The sequence below is a fragment of the Saccopteryx leptura genome, chromosome 6 (genome assembly GCF_036850995.1).
Source record: "Saccopteryx leptura isolate mSacLep1 chromosome 6, mSacLep1_pri_phased_curated, whole genome shotgun sequence".
Lineage (NCBI taxonomy): Eukaryota > Metazoa > Chordata > Mammalia > Chiroptera > Emballonuridae > Saccopteryx > Saccopteryx leptura.
In genome coordinates, this window is record NC_089508.1 from 154,661,067 (window position 1) to 154,688,643 (window position 27,577).

The 27,577-nt window shown below is 47.1% G+C and overlaps 1 protein-coding gene across 5 annotated transcripts; it reads left to right on the top strand.

The window, feature by feature from the left end:
* Window positions 1-177: 177 nt before the first annotated feature.
* MGAT1 (alpha-1,3-mannosyl-glycoprotein 2-beta-N-acetylglucosaminyltransferase) lies at window positions 178-27,082 on the top strand. 5 transcript variants are annotated; one of them, XM_066343008.1, is made up of 4 exons: window positions 178-322; window positions 3,468-3,952; window positions 5,117-5,547; window positions 21,899-27,082. In XM_066343008.1, exon 4 carries the CDS (start codon window positions 22,018-22,020, stop codon window positions 23,359-23,361), a length of 1,344 nt encoding a protein of 447 aa, XP_066199105.1. In that variant the 5' UTR covers window positions 178-322; window positions 3,468-3,952; window positions 5,117-5,547; window positions 21,899-22,017; the 3' UTR covers window positions 23,362-27,082. The 5 variants fall into 5 exon arrangements, with proteins under 5 accessions (XP_066199105.1, XP_066199104.1, XP_066199106.1 ...); XM_066343007.1 differs by lacking the exons at window positions 178-322; window positions 3,468-3,952 and adding an exon at window positions 3,966-4,260; XM_066343009.1 differs by lacking the exons at window positions 178-322; window positions 3,468-3,952 and adding an exon at window positions 4,508-4,677.
* The last annotated feature ends 495 nt before the right edge of the window (window positions 27,083-27,577 follow it).

Genomic DNA, 27,577 nt, shown 5'->3' on the forward strand with positions numbered 1-27,577 from the left:
CAAAAAGTTATAACTATGAAAATACTTAGAAACATGGATAATATCCACGATTTGATGATACAAAAATCATAACGCAAAACATGTAAACTATGTTTATAACTATGTTTATGTATCTGCATGTGAGAGAGGCCTGGATGGGAATACTCTATCATGCAAGTAGTTGTTCACGTTCATTCATTTATTCCACAGATGTCTGTTGAGCACCTTCTATGGGCCATGCACATGGCCATTCTAGGAACTTGGGCGTCAGCAAGGAATCAAACAACCAAATACACCTCCCCTCGTGGAACTTATTGTACATTCCAGCAGGAAGAGATAGACAGTAAGCAGTAAACATAATAGTTGATTGAGTGCTGTGAAAAAAATGGAACAGGGTAAGAAAGACTGGCAGTGTGGTGGGTGAGGCCAAGGTTAAATAGGTTAATCAGGGAAGGTCTCATTGAGAAGGTGACATTTGAAAATTGATTCAAAAGAGGTGAAGGAGTGCTATGCAAATATCTTTTTTTTTTTTTTTAACTTTTTTTTTTTTTTTTGTATTTTTCCGAAGCTGGAAATGGGGAGAGACAGTCAGACAGACTCCTGCATGTGCCCGACCGGGATCCACCTGGCACGCCCACCAGGGGCGACACTCTGCCCACCAAGGAGCGATGCTCTGCCCCTCCGGGGCGTCGCTCTGCCGTGACCGGAGCCACTCTAGCACCTGGGGCAGAGGCCAAGGAGCCATCCCCAGCGTCCGGGCCATCCTTGCTCCAATGGAGCCTTGGCTGCGGGAGGGGAAGAGAGAGACAGAGAGGAAGGAGGGGGTGGGGGGTGGAGAAGCAAATGGGCGCTTCTCCTATGTGCCCTGGCCAGGAATCGAACCCGGGTCCCCCGCACACCAGGCCGACGCTCTACCGCTGAGCCAACCGGCCAGGGCCTATGCAAATATCTTGAAGAGTTTTATACCCAGAGGGAACAGCTAGTGCAAAGGCCCTGATGTTGAGTTCAGGGAGTAGAAATGAGGGCAGTGAGCCTGAGACAGTTAGCAAGGAGAGAGCAAGTCAGAGGGAAGCAGGCTAGTTAATTAGTTTTGCGTTCTGTAAATCACCCTAGGGTCTGTGGCTTTTTATTCCAAATGAAGTGGGGAGTCACTTTGGGGTTTTGAGCAGAGAAATGCCAGGATCTCTCTGGCTGCTGTGTGGAGACTAAGGTACTGGGATTGAAAGTGCGGAGAGGGCAGAGAGATCTGGTTGTCCAGGTGAGGGATGAAAGTGGCTGAGCAGATGCTGAAGTGTAGGATCCTAGACACAGTTTTGAAGGTAGAGCCAACAGGACTTCTAGACAGATTGGGTACAGGATATGAGAAAGAGGAGTATAAAAAAGGCTCTTGAGGTTTTGGCCTGAGTAAGTTAAATGGAGTTGATATTAATTAGGATAAGAAAGGCAACTGGGTGGAATACCTTTGGAGTTGGGGAAAGATCAGGAACTTATCTGTGGACCTGTTATTTTTGAGGGTAGCAGCAATATAAATTTTGTTTGCAGAATGTTTTAAGGGGAGAATAAAGGTAAGGAATATATAAAATGAAATCACTTTAACCAAGCTGCTATAATTATTCACATTATGAAGACTGAGGCATGAGGAAAGACTATTCTTATTCTAAGTAGTCTGGGAACTTAAAAACTTTTTGAACTTTCCAGTCCTGTGTCAATGCCTGGACATGCATGTGGATATACACCAGACCTCCAGATGGCCCTAAGTCCTGGCAAGATTCCATATGTCAGTAAGTGGATGACAAATGAACTCCAGAAATTAGTAGTAGTTCCTTGAGAATTCAGCTTGAAGAGAAGGTGAGACCAATATACAGGGTGGGGCAAAAATAGGTTTAGTTGTTCATACGGAAAATAATAAACAATACAAAAATAGACTGTTTCTACTACTCACAACTGTAAACCCATTTTTGCCCCACCCTGTATGTACTGGAAAAACTAGTCTTTCCTCCTGTGTTGCCTTTACTACTCAGAATACTTCACTTCTGACACCAAATTTGTGGAGTGTCAATCATTACTCTGTGACACCAACTGGTTGTCCTACAAGTTAACTCAATTCTGACACTATGCACTTGGAAACATCTAGCGTCAGATCCCACAGGGATAAAAGTCACCCCAATATATTTAGGAAAAAGCAACGAGGGCAATTTCAGAACCTCAGTCTCATTAGACTGCCCCCACCTTCAGCTGCCAATCCCAAGTAGTGGGTCCCCAGGTTATTCATAACTTCTGTACAACTTGGGATACAATTCAGAGGTTCCCATGACCCACTTCCCCTTGAATTTCATTATTTGCTAGGACAACTCAAAGAACTCAAGGTAACATTTATGCTACTAATTTATCAAAGGATATAAGGGATACAGAAGAACAGCCAGATGAAGATACATAGGGCAAGGTCTGGAAGGGTCCTGGGCACCAGTTTCCTTTCCGGTGGAGTTTGGGTGCATCACCCTCCTAGTAAGTTGATGTATTTACCAACCCGGAAGATCTCCAAACCCCATACTATCGGGATTTTAACGGAGAGTCCATCACATTAGGCATGATTGGTCACTGACTCCATTTTCAGGACTTCTCCTTTCTCAACAGACTGATAGGCGGGGCGGTTGAAAAATCCAATCCTGTAATCATGGCTTGGTCTTTCTGGTGACCAGCCCTGATTCAGAAGCCATCTAGGAGGACACCCAGTCACTTCATGGCAACAAGACACTCCTATCACCCAGAAATTACAAGTATTTAAAGAGCACTGGGTTAGCAACAGCAGTTAAGACCAAATATTAGAACAAAAGATGCTCCTATTGCTCTTATCTCTTATAAAATCTCTATAGTTTTAAGAGCTCTATGTGAGAAACAGGAAGGGTGGGTAGGATGGGTGGACTAAATACATATTTCTTAAAATTAATCACAACATCACAGAAGATATGCCGGAAGAGTGAGGTTTCAGTTTTCAAAAAGGGGAAAACAAAACAAAACAAACAAACAACACAGGGCTTGCTAATCGACCCATAGTCCTGGCAAGAGTCTAGAACATGTCATTAAAGGATGACATATGAACTCTAAAAATTACCAGTAACTCCTCTTGGATTCAGCTTGAAGGGCTGAAAAGTCACCCCAATATATTTAGGAAAAAGCAACGAGGGCAATTTCAGAACTTTTAAATCCAATGTTTGAAGGAAGGCAAAGGTTTCTTTGGAACAGACAAGTCTCAGGTGCAAGCAACAGTGGCACTGTTGGCTAGTGTTTCCGACGTGGCCGCCAACCCAATGGGAAGTTCGCCTCCCGCCTCGAAGTCTTTCCAGTCACCTCACCGTGGGCAAAGCTCTGCTGCTCAGGGGATGGTAACCATGCTCCCGATGTGGCTGGACAGAGAGGGGCTGTCCCGTTGGAAAGGGAGAGTTATTTTGATTATTCTTATCTTTTCCTTTCTCTTTTTACATCCGAAGGAGATCCTGCCACAGCAAGAAGTGCAGAGAGAAAATAAGCGAAAAGAAAACTTTCCTCTGGTACTGCCACAGAGGTCTCAACACAGGAACGGTAAACACAGGCCTTAACACTTTCTGAATAGTTTTTCACCGTGAGAGACCGCCTTCCAGAGACAGGAGCAGCCTGACGCTTTTCCAGAACCGAGGTCAAGCGGGCAGTTGCTAGGCGACCTTAGTTCCGAGGGAAAGGGACTCGAGGGCACCGTGCCGGCTCCGCCCCCACTTCCGCCCTCCTTGCCCGCCAAAATCCCGTATCAACGCTGGCGACTAATCGAGGCGCCTGACGCATGCGCCCTCCTTCCCGCGAGCGGCTGGAGGCGAGGCGCCCTCCAGTCTTGTCACGCTCTCTGCCCCGCCCCTTCTTGCTCTGCAACAACTGTCTCCCCTTGCTCTGTTCTCACCTAGACCCATTCCTGCCCACACCTTGACTTCAGTCCCGTTAACAGGTACTGTAGAACAACCTCAAGCCTTGCAGACCCACGTCCCACACCCCATGTTGGCAGTGGTGAAAGGCTGGGGCTCTGGGGTAGAAGAAGGAGGGATGAGGGGAAGTGACAGGTGCTGCGGCCTCACTTCCGGAGGACGGGCGGAAGTGGCTGCGGGGGATGAGAGTGGGGCGGAGCGCAAGGGGAGGGCCGGCCCGCCGGGGGTCGAGGGGTGGGGCCTGGGCCAGCCTTGGGGATCCGTGGAGGTTCCTGGACTCCGACCCGGGCGGGCGACGACTTCCTGCAGAGACGGGGCGGGCGGGATCCAGGTACCGACCCCTCGGAAGACAGGGCGAGGGTCGTCTGGGCGGTGGAGAGTTAAGGGTCGGCGTCTAGGGAGAGTCTCAGTCTAGGGAGGGTCGCTGTTATCTTCCCGGTGAGCACGGAGCACGGCGTTCTGAGAACAGAGTGGGAGGAGCTAAATTCTTAATGGAGGGGCGGAGGGGTGTCATGTGGACGCCACGCCTCTACAGGAAGGAAATGAGGGAGAGAAAGGATTTAGAATAATTTAGAAGGGAGGGGCGACCCGATGGGATTCCGGACTGAGGAACTGGAACCCTGGAGTTACTGCAGGCTGGACCTGGGCCGCAAACATTCCGGGAGTGTTCTTGGGAGTAGCCCCGGGAAGGAGTTTGACAGCGATTAGGAATTATATCCCTGGCACAGTTTTGGAAGCAGAGGGGGAGGTGAGGGGAAGGGAAAATAGCAAAGAATGCATGTGGAAGGTGCCAGCTACTAGGTCTGGAATGCATATATTTCAGTCGGGAGAGCTAGCAGATGAGAACACTGAACACCTTAAGCTTGGGAGATAGGGCGGATAATGTGTGGCACTAGCAAAACAAGGAGGATGTATATTTCCACATTTCTTAGAAGACAATTTTCACACAAGTCCGTGCTTTCGGTTACTTTTCTGTTGTGAGAGTAGGTGCAATCCTTTTTATCCTGAGCCGTATATGTATATACATATTGATGAGGTGACTGTTTTGTAGGGCAATGTGTGAGCGAAGTAGGGACTTGTATACCTTGTTTTCATGGTAGAGCATAGTAAAGGGATCAATTTAGGTAAGGAGTCTTAGGAAAACATTTGGGAATATAATAGTGTCATAATGTTTAAATATTCTGCAGGTTAACACAGAAATCAGCCTCCTGGGCCATGCCGGTTCTAAGGCCTGTTTCTCCTCATAAGCCCCAGCAGAGGACAGATGAGCGAGTTCTCACAGTGGATGACTTCCCCTCCCTGACCAAGAGATGGGATAGTACCTGGGATCTGCCCATCGCCAGACTCTGGGCTTAATAAACCAGCTGAATGAAGGGATATAACAGATCCCTGGGAGGGACACTGAAGCCTGCAGTGGGGGGAAGGGGCCTGGGCATACCCCTTCCCCCCCAGACTCCTCCCCCTCAGAGTACACTCAGCCATGGACTTTGGACTTGGATCAGAGGAGAAAAAGCTGCACTTTGTCTGGTGTCTCTGATTTGGGATTCTCAGTTTTGGAAATGGAGTGCTGGATGGGGGTTTGATGATCTCCAGGGAGCCCTGAGAGAAGAGAAGAAAGGTAAGGTTCCTGTCTCATTTTTCACTTGTTGTCTTGGTGCTTCTGTGCAGTGTTGAGTGGGGCAAGTCTGGGGTCACTGCCATTGAGGAAGTACCCTGATGAGAATCCTTCCCCTGCTGGGTACACTGGAAGCTTCACCTCCTCTCCCTCTCCCTCAACCTCTCTCTCTGTGCAGACTTGCTCCCAGCTCCTCTCACCCAGGAAGTAGTACTTTGTAAAGGGGTTGTGAGCAATGGCAATTTTAAGGTTAGACCAAGGGGAACATGAAAAGAATTCAGCCCTCTGAAGGTAGGTTGGATTAGGTTATCTGTAAGGGCCTTTGCAAAACTGAGATAAATAGGATTCCAAATCTCTTGGGGTTAAACTAAAGCTCTGGAATGGATTACCCAGGCAGAGGCAGGCTGTTCTGTTTTCAGGAGCGGAGTAGAACTGCCTTGAGGGGGTGGTAGGACATGGTCTAGATCAGTGGTTTTCAATGTTTTTACACTTGGGGACCGGTGAAAATAGAATTATTTCAGGGACTGCTAAAGTAGAAATCACTCTGAGCATAAGCAGATTCGACTAAGATCATTGGATCTAAACTCTTCTTATGACATCAGGGTGGTTAACTTGTGGACCAGCATGAAATTTCTGGCGAATCAGTTGAAAAACACTGGTCTAAATAATCTCCTAACTTGTTTCTCCTCCTCCTAAAAGGAAGTTTAGGCCATGAAACCTCATGGAAAGAGCAGAGGAACAGGACACAGGATTGGGCATCAGTAGGATTTGTGTTTTAGCTGTAACTTTCTTATTGTAGAACTCTAGATATGTTGGCTAATCTCTGCTGTGTTCGCGTCACCTGCAGCATGAGAACAACTAGCTTTCCAGGTTCTCACAGATTGTTAAAAGGAGCAAAGGGAATGATAGATTTTGAAGTGTCCAGAGCCATGCAGTACATATAATTCAGTAACATTGACATTGCTTGATATGTTTGTATAATTAAAAAGCTCTGTTCTTTTTTTTCATCAGAGACGCTTTCATATTTATTATTATTAATATTTTGTTAGCATTCATCTTTTTTTGACTCATAGCTGCCTGGTTTTTTTTGTTTTTTTTCTGACCCATTTTTTATTATTATTATTAATTTTAATGGGGTGACATTGATAAATCAGGGTACATAGGTTCAGAGAAAACATCTCCAGGTTATTTTGACCTTTGATTATGTTGCATACCCATCACCCAAAGTCAAATTGTCTTCCGTCACTTTCTATCTGGTTTTCTTTGTGCCCCTCCTTCCCTCCCCTCCCCCCCTCCCCCGGAAAAGCTCTGTTCTTTTATTGAATTAGTTTGCTGGCAAAGCTTTAGATGGCCTTAATTAAAGCCTACCCTGAATTTGTCTCTTCTTGTTGTTATTAAACAATACCTGGGATCACTGAGTTGAGGAAAGGTGTATGGGTCCAGGAACTTCGATTGAGGGACGCTGGTCCTCAGGGCTCTCCAGTCAGTGTGACAAGTGTGCCTTTTCAGGAAGGGGGAGGAGAGTTTAAGTTCCAAGGCCAAGTTTCTGGTTAGGAGCCGGAGCTCCATTTCTTGCCCTGAGCCCTCGGCTTTTTCTTCCTGTGCCATATCCTAGTTAGTTTTCTCTCTTGCTCTTTAAGATGACAGGTTCTTTTCTGACTGGCATCTAGTACCCCTTTTTATTTTCAAAGCTCCGTTCCCACTTAAAGGACACTTGTTCAGAGTTATCTTCTCACCTCCTGCCTGTTCTTTCTTGGAACTTCAGTTTAACTGGGCCAAGATACCTGTTTTTCTCAATGACAACAAAGGAGAAAATATTGGGAGAAAGGAGAGGTGTTTGGAATTCTGGTAGACAGTGGGGTATGGTGGCCTGGGTGAGGGGTAGGAGGCTTGGCTTTTAGCATCTTTTTGCCTTTCACTAGCTATGTAAACATCTGGGTGGAGTCACTTGTCAAGAGCTGTTCCTTCTCCTGTGGTCTCATGTCTAGGGGAGCCACTTTGGAGGCCAGGTTTCTATTTTAGAAGGTCCACATTTTAGGGAGGACACCTCTCCCAGCTTTGCCCAGCATATTACTGGTGTCAGTCATTGCTTAGGCACTGGGATCACAGCAATCCCTCAGGTAGGTGTGGTTTCCAGGATGCCACTGTGGCCTTCATCCTACCTGGGAGGCCTGTGAGTACTTCGAAACACTTGAAGTATCATGTAGTTGTGCTGTATTTGTATACTGTTTACATTATGTGAAGTGTCAGTTCTTGTTACCACATTGTTGTGAAGAGAAAGGAGAGGGGTTATTTCTCTGGTTTGATATATGAGGGGAAGTTACAGAAGCACTGAGCAGGAAGGGCTTGCCTGAGTATGGAGTAGCAGGCCTGTGATTGCCTGCCCAATGCTGTGCTGCTCCTGCAAACCCTCAGGGACAGGAACTTGGTCCCTTCAGGCAGCCTCTCTGGTAAGACATTTCCTTTTTGGAGAATTCCTTTTACCTATCACTTCTACTAGAAGCACTAGTGCTGCCCTTTGCCTGACCCTTCCACAAGACCACCTTCTCAAGACATCTGTTAGCCTTCTTACAGGGGCGCCAAGGATGCTCAGGCCCGTAGCAAGGCCCGGTGACAGACTGGACTAAATGTGGTATGTTTTAACTGAACTTATTTATACCCTGCTTTTTTCCAAAAGAAATTGTAGGTGGCTCATGAAAAGTTTCACTTCACACACATTGCTCAGTAACAATTGCTAATTGTTTCTTCATTTGATCTGGATGAGTTGAGTTTCTGGGTCTTCATGGGGAGTGGGGACCTTGGGAGGAAGGAAGAGGGAAAAATAGAAACAATATTGATTTAAAACATTACTTTTACTTCTGATGGTTTCGAGTCAAGATCTGTCTTAAGTGCGGAGCATGAATTCTTTCCAAATTGTAAATAAATTCCAGTTACATTGGCATGGTTTCTGGAAGGCAGTTTCCTGGAACAGTTTCACTTCCTTCTTATCTCTCTGGTCATCTTATGGAAGTGGTCAGAGGTGGACAGGATACAATATTACCCCTTCTATTCTCACTTACCCTATAACCAAATTTTTCTATTTTTTTCATTTTGACACAATCCAAAGCCAAGTTTCATCCCCGGAATCAGCCTCCTTGTTTCTTCTGTTCTTTTTCCCCTATAATTCCTCCCCATGAAACTCCATCAAGAGTCCAGAGCCTTGCCTGACCAGGCAGTGGCACAGTGGATAGAACATCGGACTGGGATGCAGAGGATTCAGGTTTGAAACCCTGAGGTTGTCGGCTTGAGCATGGGATCAAAGACATGGCCCCATGATCACTGGCTTGAGCCTAAAGGTTGCTGCCTTGAAGCCCAAGGTCGCTGGCTTGAGCAAGGGGTCACTCACTCTGCGGTAGCCCCCCCCCCCCCCACAAGGCACATATGAGAACGCAATCAGTGAACAACTAAGGAGCTGCAGTGAAGAACTGATGCTTCTCATCTCTCTCCCTTCCTGTCTGTCTGTCGTTATCTGTCCTCTCTGTCTCTGTCACACACAAAAAGAGTCCAGAGCCTCTTTAGTTTGGCACTCATCATCCTGCTCTCAGATCAAATTTTTCCTCTTGCTTCCATCTAAAAATTAAGACCATCCCAATTCTCTGAAGGACCTTTCTGCTTGGGACAGTCCTCTTGCAGTTGGTGAATTTCTACTTGGGTCTTCCTGTGAGGTTTGGAATTTAAACAGAGGTGTGAGTGCTGGTGCACAGTCCTCTATCTTGTTCCCATTGAACTGCCTTTGATGGAGAAGAATTATTGTTAGAGGTTGGTATCTGACATCTCATAGGCTGCTATGTCTTTTGTCTTGGAGAGTTATTTTTTCTGCTGATATCTTGAATCTACAACCAGGTTTCCCAACTTTTCACACTGTTAGGAAATTTTATTATTTTCTTTCTTGGCTTGACATGGAGTGTGAGAGTATAGGCCTCCCATATCCCCTACATGAGGAAAAGCTTAGAGAGGACAGGTACAGACACTGGTGGTTGACTGGCAAGTGAGTGTAGGCTCATATCTCCTGTTGCAGTCCGCATAATCAGCTAAGCTGGAGACCTTGGACACACACACACAGTCTAGCCTCACTGATGTGTCAGCTGTCCTGTCGGCACTGAGCTCCAGCGGCTTCTACCAAGATTTCCCTGCTGCCCCACTCTGTGCCTGTCATGCTGGACACAGCATCTTAGAGAGCACCTGCACTCAAGGATGCATGAGGACTCTGGCTTTGGAGGCACAGGTACCTGGACCTAAAACCCAGCCTGATCCCCTGCTAGGTCCTTTGACCTCCCACAGTTGGCACTTACCTGAGCCTCAAATTCCTCATCTGTAGAACAGGATGGTAATGCATACTCTGCAGAGCTGCTGGGAGGGTTAAAGGAGATAGAGAGAGGCTGAGGGAAGGTCTGGCATGAGGAGGCCTCAGTGTAATTTTGTTTTAGCAGCTTATGTCCATGCAGGCGCCTTTAGCATGCTCTGCCTTTTTTTTTTTTACTTTAGAACCCTGCATAATTCCAGTTTCATGTAGAAACAAGTTAGCCAGCAAAGTCAGTGAGTAACCACACAGCACAGAGCTTACGCTTGCTCTCTTCACCACCAGGGAGGGAAGAGGATGGGGGAGGGTCTGCTGACAACCACATGTTAGGGTTGGCCCTGGACTCAATTCTTCTCAGAAAAGTCATCTACAGAGCAGCCAATACTCAGCTCCTCACCCTCACTTCTCAGGGTCCGATACAGGCATCTGGTTTTTCTGGATTCTGTCCCCATCCTCTTCACAGGGCTACTACAAAATTCTGTCATTGAGTGCTTTCCTCCTTAGTCTGGGTCTTGGGGACAACATGCCTGTCTCTGCTTACATTCAGAACTAACCGCTCTCATTCCCCACCCCCCACCAGCTGAATGGAAAGAAACCACAGCTGGCCCTCCCCTGCCTTTGGCAGCAGGTGTTTCCCCCACCGGTTTCCCTTTTGGCGCCCTAGTTACTGTTCTGACATCCCTGCACCAGGGCCACTTTGTTGTCCCTGACTCCTTTTTCCCGGAAGCTAGCATTTGGGGGCGTTCTAGAGAGCTGTCCCCAGACCCTTGGCCTGGAGTTTGGCGAACGCGCTTCCCAGGGCTGCTCGGCTTCTCAGGCTGGGCTCTCCGCAGGTCCTAGGCTCTGGGCTCCAGGGCCGGGGAGGGAGAGATGCCAGCGCAGTCTGGACTGGAGGGGAGGGGCTGAGGGTGTGGTTGTGGGTGGGTATCGAACGCGCAGTTGCAGTCGGGAGCAGTAAAGGGCCCAATGGTAAGAGCTGTCTCCACATCGCCTCCCGAAGTTGGGGACCCGGGAAAACTTGGGCTATCGGGGCGAGAAGGCGGGCTCGTGAAGGGCGGCCCTGGCGTGTCGCGGTGGATGGCCCCGCCCCGCCTCCGGGGAAGGGCCACATTGCCCGGCCCCGCCCCCCCGGGGGAAGGGCCACGTTGCCGGGCCCGCCCCGCCTTCCCGGGGAAGGGCCACGTTGCCCGCCCGGCCCCGGCCCCGGCCCCGACGCGCCGCAGGGAGGGCGGGCTAGGCGGAAGGCCCCGGCAGCCGCGCTAGCTCCGGGGACGCGCCGGGGCGCTAGGCTCGCTTCCCACGGGCCGGAGGCGGGCCGAGTTTCGAGCCGTGAAGTTGGAAGGTCCTGGTGAGTAGGGGCTCCGGGAAGCCGACGTCCGGCCCTCGGTGGTCTGTCCCGGAGAGGGGACGGGGTCTGACTGAGTGGAGAGGGCGCTGCAGGGCTGTGCTCCCGGCTTGAGCAGGGGCATCTTTCCGAGCCCTTCGTGTCCCCCGACAGTCCCGGTGTCCATGAGCCCCGGCCGTGAGAGCCTGGCCCGGTCAGCCCGAGTCCCGTCGCCCCTCCAGACCTGGGAAGTGGCACGGTGCGTCCCGCTTTGGGAATCTCTAGCCTCCAGCTGTTGGAGGGCGGGCGGGCTCCTCGGGAAGGGAGGCCGGTTTGGGAGGCGGAGGTGGGGTCGCTGGAGAGGGCTCTGGTAGCCAGAATGGAAGGTGGCCTTTCCCCAAACCTACCCCAGCGTCCTATCCACAAGTTATAGGGGCTCTTAATGTGGAAGTGTGTTGTCAAAACTTTTTTCCTGTTTGCTAATGTGTGTGGAGTAGGGGCCTCTAAGACATGTAAGGTCCTTATCTTGTAAACCCTGGAGCAGAGGAACTGTAGCTGTTTTGTGGAGACACAAAACAGTAAAGACCCTGGCGTGTGGCTCCACCTTGGTTAGCCTGTGCCCCTGTAGTGTGTTTAATTAGTCTTTACTTTAGAACATTGATTTTCAACCTTTCTCATCTCATGGCACACAAACTAATTACTAAAATTCTGCGGCACACCAAAATGTATATATTTTTTGCTGGTATAATTTTGACTCATTTACACTGGACAGCTATTGTTGTATGGGCTGTTTTTATTTTTTAATTTCACAATCTAAGGGAAAGAGGTCAGAGCCCCTGGGTAAATCGTTGCATGTTTTAAAAATTCTTGCAGCTCACTTTCCAGAACATGTAGCCTTTCCTCTAAGATGCTCATACCCTCCGGAATCTGCCTCCCCTGGTGTATCATTGCCGCCTGACCCCATTACTGGAGACCATTGAACTCTCCGGGGCCCCACTTCCGTGTCCTTTTTCTCATAGTGGTACATGTGACCAGTTAAACTCACTTCCTGTTTGGGATTCAGAGAAATTGTCACTGTCCTTCCTCTTCATCGTTAGAGACCAAGGACCTTGATAATCCAGATCATCCCTCTCCCTGTTTAAATGAGGGAATCAAGTCACAAGGGGGTCAAGTGACTTGCCCAGCCTTACCTGGTTTGCTGGTAGTGGATTGCCTGAATCCCAGGACTTCATGCTCTTGCTGTGCTAGCATCGTACTTCCCCCTTGCCTTTTCTTTTCCAGGATGAATAACCTGCACCTCGTCTATCCTAGGTCTTAGTCTCTAAGCCTTGAATTATTTAGTATATCTTCTCTGACTCCCTTTCAGTTCTTCCATCCTTCTGAAATTATGGAGCCTGGTATGTGATAGAGAAGTCTAGTGGAAGTCTAATAATGAACAGGAAAGTAATTCAGTTAGGTTTCCATTACCTAACTGTGTTCTGTGCTTTCTGGATATTTTAGGCAGTGCTTTTTAACATATGAAGCAAGACAGAGATAGTCTTGTCAGTATTCCTTCAATCCTATGCTTTTTAAAAGCTAAATATGACATCTCCATTATTGCTCACAACGGGAAGTTGACTATGTGGGGTTGGTTGTCTTGCTGTTTAAGAAACATTTTTACCAGAGAGAAGGAACTGGCTAGAGAACGCCATGGAATCAGAATGTTAGGAAGGGATTTCACAGTCCGTACACAGCCCGTACATACGTCCTTCACATGAAGAAACGGAGACCCATAGGGGTTGGTGGGACCTGCCCATTACCTCCTGGGTTTTGACTGAGGGTTTTATATACTAAAAAAGTTCCCATCACGGTACAGGTGTCTTTGTACTTGGTGGTGTGGACCAGCTATATGTCATTTCCCTAAAGAAGTTGTGAAAACTCTAGCAAGTCAAAAACAGGTTTGTTTTTTTACAGAGACAGAGAGAGAGAGTCAGAGAGAGGGATAGACAGGGACAGACAGACAGGAACAGAGAGAGATGAGAAGCATCAATCATCAGTTTTTCGTTGCGGCACCTTAGTTGTTCATTGATTGCTTTCTCATATGTGCCTTGACCGCAGGCCTTCAGCAGACCGAGTAACCCCTTGCTTGAGCCAGCGACCTTGAGTCCAAGCTGGTGAGCTTTGCTCAAGCCAGATGAGCCCATGTTCAAGCTGGCGACCTCGGGGTCTTGAACCTGGGCCCTACCACATCCCGGTCCGACGCTCTATCCACTGCACCACCGCCTGGTCAGGCAAAAACAGAAAACAGTTTTAGCCTGACCTGTCGTGGCGCAGTGGATAAAGCGTCTACCTGGAACGCTGAGATTGCTGGTTCAAAACCCTGGGCTTACCTGGTCAAGGCACATATGGGAGTTGATGCTTCCTGCTCCTCCTCCTCCTCTCTCTCTCTCTTCTCTAAAATGAATAAATAAAAATTAAAAAAACAGTTTTAAGTCTGTGTCTTGCAGACAAATGTCATTAACAACAGAACAAATGTCAATAACAACAGAACATTAGAGACTCAGGTCAGAGTTATGGACTGTTGATTTATTTTAGAAAAGGAAGGTGTGGCAGATTATATTTTCCCCAAATGGCACACCCATAAATATCCCATTCCATGTGTTGTTACAACTGTACATTGTCCTCCTCCCACCCAGTGGTGGGATTCGTGTTTCTCTTGCCTTGAATGTGGGCAGGGACTGGTGATTCCCCTGGCCTGTATGTAAGGCAGATGTGATCCAAGGCCTTGAATTCATGAAAAGGATACTTGGCTTGCTGTCTTCTTGGGACTCTCACCTTTGAAACCCAGCTGTCATGTTTAGAGGAAGCCCAGGCCACATGGAGAAGCCACGTGTGGAAGGTTCCAACCAGCACTCCAGCTACTATTTCAGCGCACGCCAACATCAACCTGCAGACATGTGAGAGAATATGCATGTAGGGAAGTCCACCCTCCAGCTTTTGCATTTTCCAGCTGAGGTCTCAGACATTGAGGAGCAGAGGCAGGTCATCCCCTCTATGTCCCACTGTCCAAATTTCTGACCCATGGAAAAACTGAGAGGGAATAAATGATTGCTATAGTTTTAAGCCAGTAACTGTTACCATTATTCAGCAATGGATATCTAATAAGGAAGGAGATGTGAGTAGACACAGGCCCTCAGAATTTGGATGTGGAGCCTAAGCACAGAAGGCAAGAGAACTCTTGTCCAGCTTGGCAAGGCTACATAGATTCTTTTATTCATTATTTCAGGTACTTATTTCTTCATAACAAATCACCCTAAAAATTAGTGGCGTAAAACAACAGAATCATTTTAGTCCTACCTCAGCAACATAGTTCTTGCTCCTGGTCTTTTGTACATTTGCAGGCAGATGAACTGGGATCATATGCAAGACTTCCTTCATGTCTAGTGGTTGTAGCTGGCTTTCAGCTGGGACCTTAACTGGGGTTGTCAACCGGAATCCAACAGGTGTCCTGTCCATGTGGCTTGGGCTTCCTCTTGTGTTAGTGACTGGTGTACAAGAGCAAGCATCTCCGGAACGCCAGGTAGAAACTGTATTGCCTTTCATGAACTAGTTTCACAAGTCACGTATCAAAGAGAGGGAACACAGACCCCCACCTCCCTTACCTGTAGAGAGAGGACTATCCTTACCTTATAAAAGAAGCTTGGGATTTATGGTAGTCATCTTTGGAAAATGTAATCCTTCATTCTCATGCTGCTGATTTGGTCTTATTGTGCCCTAATTTAGTTAATGCTAGCAAGTCTCCTTCTAACTATTTGAATTTCATTCATGTGGCAAGCACTGTGATAAACTTTAGAAGTCATAGAGCCATTTTTCTAAGGAGCAATGTGAGAGCAAGGTAAGACACGGCCACAGATTCTGTTATAGTGTGGAGGAGAGAGACAGGAGGTATGGAGAGAGTGTGGAAAGAGTGTAGTCATGGGAAGGCCTGGCTCTGCAAGGGATGTTACAGAAGGGCTCACCTGACCTGGGCTCTACAGAATGTGTGAGTGCTTGTATGTGGGGCTGTGGACAATACTTCAGGATGAGGGACCAACCAGAGCAAAGACAGCCGCATTACAAGTATACTTATGGGCAAGTACATAGCCTGCTGAAGCCCAAGTGTGGGGTTCATGGAGAGTGGTTGGAGGTGAGTTTGGAAAGGGATGCTTGAGTCAGTTTGTTGTGAAGGCTGTGTGTGTCATAATAATGAGTTTGAGTTTTATTCTGCGGGTAGTGGCAGCCTCATGGTTTTTAAGATAGGTGACCAGACATGTACTTTAAGGAGGATGATCTGTTGCTTCTAGGAAGGTTGCTTAGAGGAAAGCAAGGTTCGTGATAGCTAGGTAGGCTCCATCAATAATTCAGGCTTAAAATAATGGAGGGTTTGAGGGCTTGAAATGGGATGGTGGCAATGAGTAACTTTCTCTTCCATTGTCATGATTATGAAATTTTTGGGGCTGGATATGTTTCAGAATTTAAATTTCTTTTGGATTTAAAAAATAAGATCTGTTGCATTTATGATGTAGTGTAAGGTCTAGAGCAGCACACCATAATCCAATAGATTTATTTCTGTAGCAAAATGTATGAATAGTCACACTAACTGGGATAAATAAAAAAACTAAATAGCTCGTATTTGATTAGATTATATTTCACCAAATGAGATTAAGTCAGATTTTACTGCCAAATGAGTATAGAAAACTTCTGTTTTTCAGCTCTTTTTGGACTTGGGAATTGCAGTTAAGGGATTGTGGAGGTGTGTGACATCTACACTGAAGTCAGTTTTTAGGTTACAGGCAAATCTCTGGAATATTAAGGATCCCAGCACAGCAGCTTGGGACACTGGGGCAACTGTCCCTCATCCTCAAGAGCTTGTAGCCAAGAGGAGGTCTGACAGATGTTGAGCAAGAGGTGCTGGTGTTGATGGTTTGAAGGGGAGGTGGACCTCACTTAGTCTTAAGAAATCTGGTAAAGTGTCCTAGTAGCCACATGAGTTAGAGTTTACCAGCTAGAAATCAAGGAGAAGCAGATCAGGCACACAGACATGTACAAAGGCCTTGAGGTGGGCTTGGTTGTTTAAGGGCCTGGAGGAAAGCTAATGCATTGAAGCAAAGAAAGTCACCAGAAAGGGCACAAACGAGGGACTGGCTAGTGTTTATGTTGTCATGTGCCAGGAACTGTTCCAAACATCTGATGTGGATTATCTCAACCCAGTGAGGTATTTGATGAGATTAGAAAATTGAGATGTGAAGAAACGTGGGGTGATGCCCAGCATTGTCCTAGGCTGTCTGGCTTGCCCTTATTACTCCCATGTCCTTATGATGGTAGGACTCAGAGTAGTGCTCTCTGGAGGAGGATGTGGGCTCTGCTGACCAAAAGCCTGGCCTTCTGGGCTTGCTCATCTGTTGGGGCACAGCCAGTTACTGGAGAGTACATGCTTGTGTATGTGCATGCACCACTAACTTCCAAAAAGAGTGGGCAGTTTTGCTCTGAAGAATATGTGGATAAGCAGTAAGAGATGGCACTGGGACTCTGGAGGAGCCTGTGGGGAGAAGCTGTGGGGCCTGGGATTGGGTGTGTTGTGTTCTTTTATGGGAAGAGGAGTAAGTTCTATTTGGGAAGTTAGAGAAAAGGATTATGAGCTGGAAAACAAGGGCCTGAGTGCTCAGGTGGAGGCCTGGCTGAACTGTGGCTGCTGTTAGCCTGTGGTCCATTAGGCCACTCACATATTTACAATTGTGCTGAGAATCCAGTCTGCTGAGGAGCCTCCAAAGATCACTTGAATCTGCATGGTAAAAGTTCCAACACTGACCACATCCTGAGGAAGAGACTGGCAATCCATGGGTCTGTCTTTCCTAGGAAACCCTGATGTGATCACTGATAAAATGTAAGTTTATGACACTGTAAAACGAAAATGGACTTCAGGTTTCGGAGAAGACTGGTGTTGTGGAGTTGTAGGATGGGTGATTTCTGGGAGGAAGACGGGTGTTTTGGTGCTGGCAGGCACTGGGGAAGTCTCTCCCAGGAAGGAGACAGAATCTAGTCCTAGAGGCCTTCAGGATCAGCCGTTGGGTACTGTCTGCCTACTTGAGAGCCAAGGCTAGCAGAGATTACATCTATGACCAAAGTTTTGACTAGGATTACAAAACTGGGTTGTGAGGCAGAGTAACTGGCAGAGCAGCTGGCATAGCAGGGCACAAACCTGAAGGTTTGGGGTGTAAAAGGATGAGACCAAAGGCAGGAAGGTCAAGGAGAGAGTCACATGGTCAGGAACAGCAGCTATCCAGGAGTTGGAGGGTATGGTAGATCCTTTCAAGTAATGAGTCTGACAGAGTGAGGGGGGTGGTGGAACATGCTTTTCTTTCTTCCTTCCTTCCTTCCTTCCTTCCTTCCTTCCTTCCTTCCTTCCTCCCTCCCTCCCTCCCTCCCTCCCTCCCTCCCTCCCTCCCTTCCTTCCTTCCTTCCTTCCTTTCTTCCTTCCTCCCTCCCTCCCTCCCTCCCTCCCTTCCTTCCTTCCTTCCTTCCTTCCTTCCTTTTATAGAGACAGAGAGAGTCAGAGAGGGATAGATAGGGACACACAGGAACAGAGAGAGATGAGAAGCATCAATCATTAGTTTTTCGTTGCTCAGTTAGTTGTTCATTGATTGCTTTCTCATATGTACCTTGATCGTGGGGCTACAGCAGACCGAGTAACCCCTTGCTCAAGCCAACGACCTTGGGCTCAAGCCGGTGAGCCTTGCTCAAACCAGATGAGCCTGCGCTCAAGCTGGCGACCTCGGGGTCTCGAACCTGGGTCCTCTGCATCCCAGTCTGACTCTCTATCCACTGTGCCACCTCCTGGTCAGGCTGCTTTTTTCTTGTTGGGTGTGTGTCCCAGTCCCTTTCCAGGGCCTGGCAGACAGCAGATGTGTGATGCATGTCATTGAGTGATTGAAGAATTCAGGCCAGACGGATTGTCTCATTGCTCTTAACTGCTGTGTCCAGCTGGGGTCATTTTGATGGATGAAGCTAGTCAGCACTGTGGGCCATTCCCCATATTTGATTTTTAAAGAACTTTATTTGGAAATAATTTCAGACTTACAAAAAATTACAAGAATTAAAATGGTATAAGGACACGCATACTCTGTACTCAGCTGCAGATACTGTTAACATTTTGTACCGTTTGCTCTCTCCATATACATGTATGATATTTTTGTTCTGAACCATTTGAGAAGTTTCATCTATTATGGCCTCTACCCCTGGTTACTTCAGTGTGTATAACCAAAGAATTAGGATGTTCTTTAAAACTGTCTATATAGGGGTGCGCAAACGTAGCTTTACAGTTGTTTGTATGGAAAATAGTACAATAAATAATACAAGAATAAACTGTTCCCTTGGATTCACAATTGTAAAGCTACTTTTGCCCACCCTGTACTCCAGTTTTGTCACTTGACCTAATATCTTTTTTTTAAAAAATATTTCATTGAGGTACAATTGATACATAGTAAAATGCACATATTTATCTATTTATTTATTTGTGACAGAGACAGAGAGAGAGAGAGGAACAAATAGGGACAGACAGGAATGAAGAGAGATGAGAAGCACCAATTCTTCGTTGTGGTACCTTAGTTATTCATTGATTGCTTTCTCATATGTGCCTTGACCAGGGGGCTACAGCTGACGGAGTGACCCGTGCTCAAGCCAGCGACCTGGGGCTCAAGCTGGTGAGCCTTGCTCAAACCAGATGATCCTGCGCTCAAGCTGGCGACCTCAGGGTTTTGAACCTGGGTCCTCTATGTCCCAGTCCAGTGTTCTATCCACTGTGCTACTGCCTGGTCAGGCAAAATGCACATATTTAAAAAGTATAATGTGATAAGATTGGACAGTTGTATACACCCATGAAACTATTGGCACATATCCACCCCCCCAAGTTTCCTCATCCCCTTTGTTATACCACCCCCACTGTCCTCACTGCCCACATCCCCAGGCAACCCCTGGTTTGCTTTCTGTCACTATAGATACTTTGTATTTTATTGAGATTTCTGTAAGTGGAATCATAGTGTATGTGCTTTCTTTTAGTCTTTCACATCTTGCTTAACTATTAAGTATACAAATTATCCATACTTGACTTGTGGATATCAATAGTTTCTTCTTCTTTTTTTTTTTTTTTTTTTTTTTTGTATTTTTCTGAAGCTGGAAACGGGGAGAGACGGTCAGACAGACTCCCGCATGCGCCGGACCAGGATCCACCTGGCACGTCCACCAGGGGCGACGCTCTGCCCTCCAGGGGGCAATGCTCTGCCCCTCCGGGGCGTCGCTCTGTTGCGACCAGAGCCACTCTAGCGCCTGGGGCAGAGGCCAAGGAGCCATCCCCAGCGCCCGGGCCATCTTTGCTCCAATGGAGCCTTGGCTGTGGGAGGGGAAGAGAGAGACAGGGAGGAAGGAGAGGGGGAGGGGTAGAGAAGCAGATGGGCGCTTCTCCTGTGTGCCCTGGCCAGGAATCGAACCCGGGACTTCTGCACACCAGGCCGATGCTCTACCACTGAGCCAACCGGCCAGGGCCAATAGTTTCTTCTTTTTTATTGCTGAATTTTATTTCATTTCATGGGTAAATACAATTTGCTTATTCATATTCCCCAGCTGATTGACTTTTGGATTGTTTCCATATTTTGGCAGTTATGAATAAAGCTGCTGTAAACATTCCGTATAGGCTTTTGTTGGGCATATGTTTTCATTTCTGTTGGGTATCTCAAGCATGGACTAGCTGGCTCATGTGGTACCTGTCTAGCATTTTGACAAACTGCCATAAAAGGATGTTAGTTCCATACCTCACACCATATACAAAGATTAACTCAAAATGAATTAGAAACCTAAATGTTAAAATTAAAACTAAAATTAAAAAAAAAACAACCCAGAAATCTTTGTGCCTTTTCAGTGGTTGGCAAACTCATTAGTCAACACAGCCAAATATCAACAGTACAACGATTGAAATTTCTTTTGAGAGCCAAATTTTTTAAACTTAAACTATATAGGTAGGTACATTCCTTATCAAGGTAGTGCCTGCACATGGTATTTTGTGGAAAAGCCACACTTACAGGGCCAAAGAGTGCATGTGGCTTGTGAGCCACGGTTTGCCAACCACTGGTCTATGGAGTATTGGCTCTTTATCTGTGTTGTATGTTGCAAATATTCTCTCCCAGTTTGTCATTTTACTTTTTACTTGGCTTATGTGTTTATTTTGCATCAGGATTTTGAATCGTGCTTAGGAAGCATTTCCCTGTATTTAGGTTATAGAGGAATTGACCCAGGTTTTCTTCTAGCACTTGTTCAGTTTATTATTTTTTTTATGTTTAGATCTCTGAGCCACTTGGAAATTGTTCTTGCACAGATCTAATTTTATTATTTTTTCCAAATAGCTATGTAGTTGTTATGACACTGTTGAAAAGACCTTATTTTGCCCCAGGATTTCTAAATATCATCTTTATCATACATTAGATTTCTATGTGTAGTTGGGTTTCTGGAGTTTAAATTCTATTTCATTGAATCATTTGTTTATTTATATACCTGCACCACATAATTTTAATTAGAGAGGCTTTGTAATGTATAATATTTTACTATCTGGCAGGGCTAGTCCCTCTTTGCAGCTCTTTTTATTATTTTCCTAGATGTTCTTGCAGGTTTATTTCTTTCATGTGAACTTTAGTATCAGTTTCTCTAGCTCCATAGGAAAGTATTATTTATTGAGATTTTTGATGATGCTGAGATGTCCTATGCAAGAATAAGGAATTTTTAAGTCTTTTGTGTCTTTCAGGAACTATAGTTTTATTTGTATAGGTTTTGAATAGTTCTTGTTAAGTTTATTGTTTTCACGGTTATTGAAATAAGGTTTTCTCACTCATTATTTCTTCTAATGAGATATTTGTAAAAATAAAGACTATTGACTTTTGCATGTTAATTTTTATATCCTGTTATCTTGGTTAATTCTTTAATTGTTTGCATTGGTTTTATCATGGATTCTCTTACAGTTTTTTAGGCACAACTCACAGAGTCAGCAAATAGGGATCGTTTGCCTCTTTCCCACTCCTTCACCTTTAATTATGTTCTGTATTCCAGTTGCACTTGCTTATCTCTCCAGCAGAATGTTAAATAGCCATGTAGATCATGGGTGCTTGGCTTTGCTCCTAACTTTTGTGGAATGCTTCTGGGGTTTCCTTATTAGTTAAGGTGCTGGCTTTAGTCCTGAATTGTGATATTTGACTTTTTAATTCAGTGATCTGTGGGCAACCTGATTTGATAATGGGAGGCAGATGGTCTCACCCACCTCTCCCCCTGAGCTCCGGATAGGAGATAGGAACTGAAATCTGTCAGGTAGGGAAGGGGACGTGGGGTTCCTTTGCTCCTTCTCTTCTACTAACATCCTTCTACTTCCCCTTCAAACATAGGCGTATTGCTTTCCTGAGGACCCAGGTACTCATTTTGGAGTAAAGAAGCATGTTGTCCCAGCCCTATTGTCCCACTCAGCTGACCACTCAGATTAGGGGACAGGCCAATCTTTTCTAAGAGAGCCCTGGAGTTACCTCCTGGCTTCCTGCCTTCTGCACTTTTCCCCTGTTCCTGGAATAGTGTCCCCCACCCTGCCACCCCAGGGCTGCCCATGTCTTTGTGATGATGGTTCCTTTTCTCACTTCTTTCCCTAGGTGCATGGCTGCTTACTAACCCCAAAGCCCAGAGAACACATCTCTAGAACCGTGGGGAGTCAGCCCAGCCAGCAGGGCAGCTTGGAGCCCCCTCCCGTGCCTCCCCCGCGGGGGCCAGGATGCTGAAGAAGCAGTCTGCAGGGCTTGTGCTGTGGGGCGCTATCCTCTTTGTAGCCTGGAACGCCCTGCTGCTGCTCTTCTTCTGGACACGCCCTGCGCCCAGTAGGCTGTCTTCTGATACTGCTCTGGATGACGACCCTGCTGGGCTCACCCGGGAGGTGATCCGCCTGGCCCAGGACACTGAGGTAGAACTGGAGCGTCAGCGGGGGCTGTTGCAGCAAATCTGGGAGTATCATGTACAACGGAGCCAGCGGTGGAGGGCGCCCTCTGCTGTCCCGCCTGCGCTGCCACACAGACCTGCGACCTCGCCACCAGCTGTGATCCCCATTCTGGTCATCGCCTGTGACCGCAGCACTGTCCGGCGCTGCCTGGACAAGCTGCTGCACTACCGGCCCTCAGCTGAGCGCTTCCCCATCATCGTCAGCCAGGACTGTGGGCATGAAGAGACAGCTCAGGTTATCGCCTCCTATGGCAGCGCCATTACGCACATCCGACAGCCCGACCTGAGCACCATCGCGGTGCCTCCCGACCACCGCAAGTTCCAGGGTTACTACAAGATCGCACGCCACTACCGCTGGGCACTGGGCCAGGTCTTCCACAAGTTCAAGTTTCCCGCGGCGGTGGTGGTGGAGGATGACCTGGAGGTGGCCCCTGACTTCTTCGAGTACTTCCAGGCCACATATCCGCTGCTGAGGGCTGACCCCTCCCTCTGGTGTGTGTCTGCCTGGAATGACAACGGCAAGGAGCAGATGGTGGACTCGAGCAAGCCTGAGCTGCTCTACCGCACCGACTTTTTCCCCGGCTTGGGCTGGCTGCTGTTGGCCGAGCTGTGGGCTGAGCTGGAGCCCAAGTGGCCCAAGGCTTTCTGGGATGACTGGATGCGGAGACCTGAGCAGCGGCAGGGCCGGGCCTGCCTGCGGCCAGAGATCTCCAGAACTATGACCTTTGGCCGCAAAGGTGTGAGCCACGGGCAGTTTTTTGACCAGCATCTCAAGTTTATCAAGTTGAACCAGCACTTCGTGCCCTTCAGCCAGCTGGACCTGTCTTACCTGCGGCAGGAGGTCTACGACAGGGGCTTCCTTGCCCGTGTCTACCGCGCCCCTCTGCTGCAGGTGGAGAAAGTGAGGACCAGTGAGCTGAATGAGCTGGGGGAGGTTCGGGTGCAGTACACCAGCAGGGACAGCTTCAAAGCCTTCGCTAAGGCCCTGGGAGTCATGGACGACCTCAAGTCGGGGGTTCCAAGGGCCGGCTACAGGGGTATCGTCAGCTTTCTGTTCCGGGGCCGCCGTGTCCACCTGGCGCCCCCGCAGACCTGGGACGGCTATGATCCGAGCTGGAATTAGCAGCGCCTGCCTGGCCCTCCTGGGCCCCTTCCTTGCCACCTGATGTGCTGAGACAGACCAAAGGTCCTGGGCTGCATCTCTTCTCCGTTTCTCTCTTGGGCTCTTTTATCTTTTCTTTCTTTTTTAAATTTTTTGAGTGGCATTCGAGTGCACAGATGATAAGGTGGAGATGATTCTCCCATTCTCGAGGTCGAATCAGGGGAAACATTCTGGGGTTGTTGGGAGGTATGAAGCAGGAACTCACTGTATGGTAGGGAGAAACTTGGGCTTTCTGGGGCCACAAACTTCTATGTGCCAGGTTTTCTCCCAAGCATCTTTTCCCTGTCCTGGCTCTTAACAGCCAGGGGATGAGCCCCCCTCGTGTACCTGACCCCTCCCCCCAGTTTGAGGGGGAGCTGGGATAGGTGAGAAGGGAACATATTTGTGGTCAAAAAGAGAGTAACCAAAGGGGTTTTATCGCCAGTGTCTGGGTAGAGCTGTTAGGTTGTCAGGGTGAATGCCTCCTGCCCATGTCAACCCTCTGTCCCTCTTTCCTGTCCCTAACCCCCTCACCACTTTTCTTTCCCTGCAGCCTAAAAGTTCATGATTCCAAGATGAAAACTTGAAGGGGGAAAGCAAGACCTCTCCCCAACTCATTCCTTGCAGTGGAGGAAGGTGGGGGGGGGGGGAGTCTTGGTATACTGGAGCATCTTCCCTTATCCTGCCTCAAAGAAACAGACTGTTCCCACTCCTGTCCTTCCTAAAAACTGGTCCCTTCCCTGTCACTCTGGGAGGGTTCTGTGCTGGCTAGGTGGAAGAGACATTAGCTTGTGTTCCTTTTCCCCTGGGGTTTGCTGCACACGCTCCTCCCTGAGACCGTGGTTTCTGCAGGCCCTCTCAGCGTAAAGCAGAGAAGCCAGGAGGGTGGCCGGCCTCTCTCCCCTCCCCCCAGACACCCTGTGTCTGTTCAGATTGAGATGCAGATGGCAGGTTGGAGAGCAATGTCTGTTTTTGTTTTTTGCCTGACCTCAGTTCTTGAAAGAAAGTTGAAGTTGCAGAATTATTTTCAAAAATAAAAGGCTGACTTGTCTGAAAAACATTGTGTGTATGTGTCCTGGAAAAGGAGGTGAAGGGTAGAAGGAAGAAAGGAAAAGGGAAGAATGAAGACTATAGGAAGGTGTGGGCAGGCAAGAAGAAGTGGATCAGTTGAAGGTAGGAAAACAAATGACTGAGGGGTGGGAGTGAGCCACAGGAGAGCCGAGGAGGAATCTAGTGTGAAATAGTCCAGCATGGCCTGACCTGTGGTGGCATAGTGGATAAAGCGTCGACCTGGAAATGCTGAGGTCGCCAGTTCGAAACCCTGGGCTTGCCTGGTCAAGGCACATATGGGAGTTGATGCTTCCAGCTCCTCCCCCCCTTCTCTCTCTCCTCTCTAAAATGAATAATAATAATAAAAAAAAATACAAAAAAAAAAAAAAGAAATAGTCCAGCGTGAAGGTGGGCAGGTTCAAAGCTACCCACCCCTATGGCCAGTCTTTTCTAAACGTGGGCTGTGGGGCTCCAGTGGACTTGGGCTTGCTCTGAGCCTTGGAGTGGGGGAAGTCTCTCAAGGACTGGGTGCTGTGTGCTCAGGCAGCATTTCCAGGACCTGCCCGAGCTCCAGAATGCAGAACTGATACCCTGGTAAGTTCTGGTAGTGGCACTTAGTGTCCTGACTTGACCCCATGCAAGTCAGAACACACATAATAGCAATTCTGAGAGTGTCTGCCAGGTTTTTAAAATTCTCCTTGTGACCTACCAATTTGATTTCATTAATGGATTTGAAAACCCCAGGCTAGTTGACTCTACTGATAGAAACCATTGGGAATTTCACACCAGATGGTCAGCCATCAAGGAGGTAGGAATCACTTGGTCACTACTGGGAGCAGCTCAGGAATTCCCAGTATCCTCAGGGAATTAGAGTCAGACATTTATTTTAACCTTAGGTTTTTGTAGAGCTAGTTTTGTTTTCCCATGTGCTTCTAAATGGATTATTGAACTTTATTTAACCCTGTTTTGGGTCTGTGGATAGGGAAAGCGGTCTTAATGGGGCACTGAGTCCCCTGGCCCAGGGCAGCTGCAGGGCTATTTAATCATTATTCACCAAGCGCACTGTTCTGGGTGCTTTATGATTAATATTAATTTATTTAATCCACAAAGCAGTTGTGGGTAGTAAATATTGCTCCTGTTTTACATGTGAGGGCATGGACACATCTCAGAGGTTCCCTTGCTCAAGGGCACACTTGGTTGGGTAGAGCAGGGATCTAAATGGAACCCACACTGGAACTACTACCTAGTACTGGATTGTTCCTTTCTCTCCTTTTCTATCCTTTTCCACCTTCATCTAAGGCTGCCTCCGCAGCCTCCCTCATGCTCTGGTCTCCCCTCTCTCAGGCCACAGGGTGGTGGTAGGTCTAGATTTCCAGGCCAAGCAGCAGGTGGTCTACTGGGACTGGGCAGGGGCAACCCTCCCAGAGAGGCTGCCAAGGAGGAACCTCTCAGAAGATACAGGCTATTCTCTCAGATTTCTCCTAGAGTGAGAAGCCCTTTCAGGGGTTTCTGTGTCCTTTTTTCCCTTCCCTTTGTGTGGGTCCCAGAGAGCCCACATTCACCATGTCAAAGCATCCTCAGGTTTGGTTCATGTGTGTATCACTGACACCCCTTAAAATCCCTGATCCTCCTGTGAAAACAAAGCAAGCAGAAATACCAAATAGTAAAGTACCATACTGTTAAATACGATGAAATTCTGTTAAACTTGAGTTGGAAGATTTTTAAAGACAATTTCACTGAGCTCAACAGGCTCCTCCAGCTCCCAGTCCCGGAATGACAACGGCAAGGAGCAGATGGTGGACTCGAGCAAGCCTGAGCTGCTCTACCACACCGACTTTTTCCCCGGCTTGGGCTGGCTGCTGTTGGCCGAGCTGTGGGCTGAGCTGGAGCACAGCTTGTACTGGTTGCAAGACTCCATAGTGGGAGGTCTCAACTTCCTGTAGGCAGCCTCTTGGGGACTCACTCTGTTTGTGGGCCCAACAGCAGCTTGGGCCAGCCCACCATCCTTCACCTTGACCTTGGCATTTCTGCCTCTTTCCAGACCCACAGTCTTTTCCTCCACTACTTCCTTGCCATTCTCCTGCTGCTGGTTCCTGAGAACTGCTCTTTCCACCTTCCCTCCACTCAGTGTGCCTCGCAGCCTTTGCCCTCCCCCTTTACCAGGGTGAATCTGACAGGATCTCACTTGTAGCGTGAGTCATCCGCAGTGTGGACAACTTGTTGGGTGGGGTCTCAGGGCAGGCCTCCCAGATCATTCAGTTCTATGTCTCATACCTTCCTCCACCAAAAAATATATCCTGTTTTTTACATGTAATCATTTTGCTTTATTCTCATTATTTTCCAGTGGTTTGTAAAAACCATTTTTAATTTTGATAAAGGAGCTTACACAGCAGTTTCTATTGTTAAAAGGTCATTTTCCCCCTTTTGTTTCTGTGAGCAATGTTTTGGGTATTTACATTTCAAAGACATGATAGATAGGACTTAGAATTTTCAGAGAGGCTAAACTTTTTTGCATTTATATTAACATATCTATGTAGATGTAATCAAAGGTTTAACATAATTCATTTGACAGTGCTTTCCATGTAAATTAACATAGCAAATAAGCCTAATTAGTTTAATTTCTCCCTCATATAAAGAGAGAAGTTTATTTTAAGGTGTTATAGGAATTATTCTGAAAAACTCCAAAGATCTTAAAAATCTCAAAGGTCAAGAAGAAGATTATATTTTAAATCTTGGGATGTCTGTCAATTATAACAAAAGTTTTAAACATTTGGTTGAATAAAGTCATAGGTCATTGTGGAACAAAAGTTAATTGTTTAATCATGGTGACAATGAATGACTTTGCAGACAAATAGAGAAAATTAAATAGTTGTAAGAAAAATTTAGCTCTTTAATATTAAGAAGACTCAGTTTACTTAAGCAATTCAAGACCTGATTGATAAGGAATACAGAATATGATTTAAATAAAATGAAATATTTGTTTTCCCTTTGTAACCTCTTAAGAGTATGCTAATAGTATAGGAAATTATGGTTTTTTAACAGAAATCACACTAAGTTTTAGTTTTATATAAGTACATCATTGATATTAAAACTTGATTTTTAAAAGCCATTATAATAATTTAATTTTAGCCAGAATACTTCTAAGGCA

Coding starts and splice junctions, on each gene's coding strand:
- MGAT1 (XM_066343008.1), top strand. CDS start 22,018: ATGCTGAAGAAGCAGTCTGCAGGGCTTGTGCTGTGGGGCGCTATCCTC.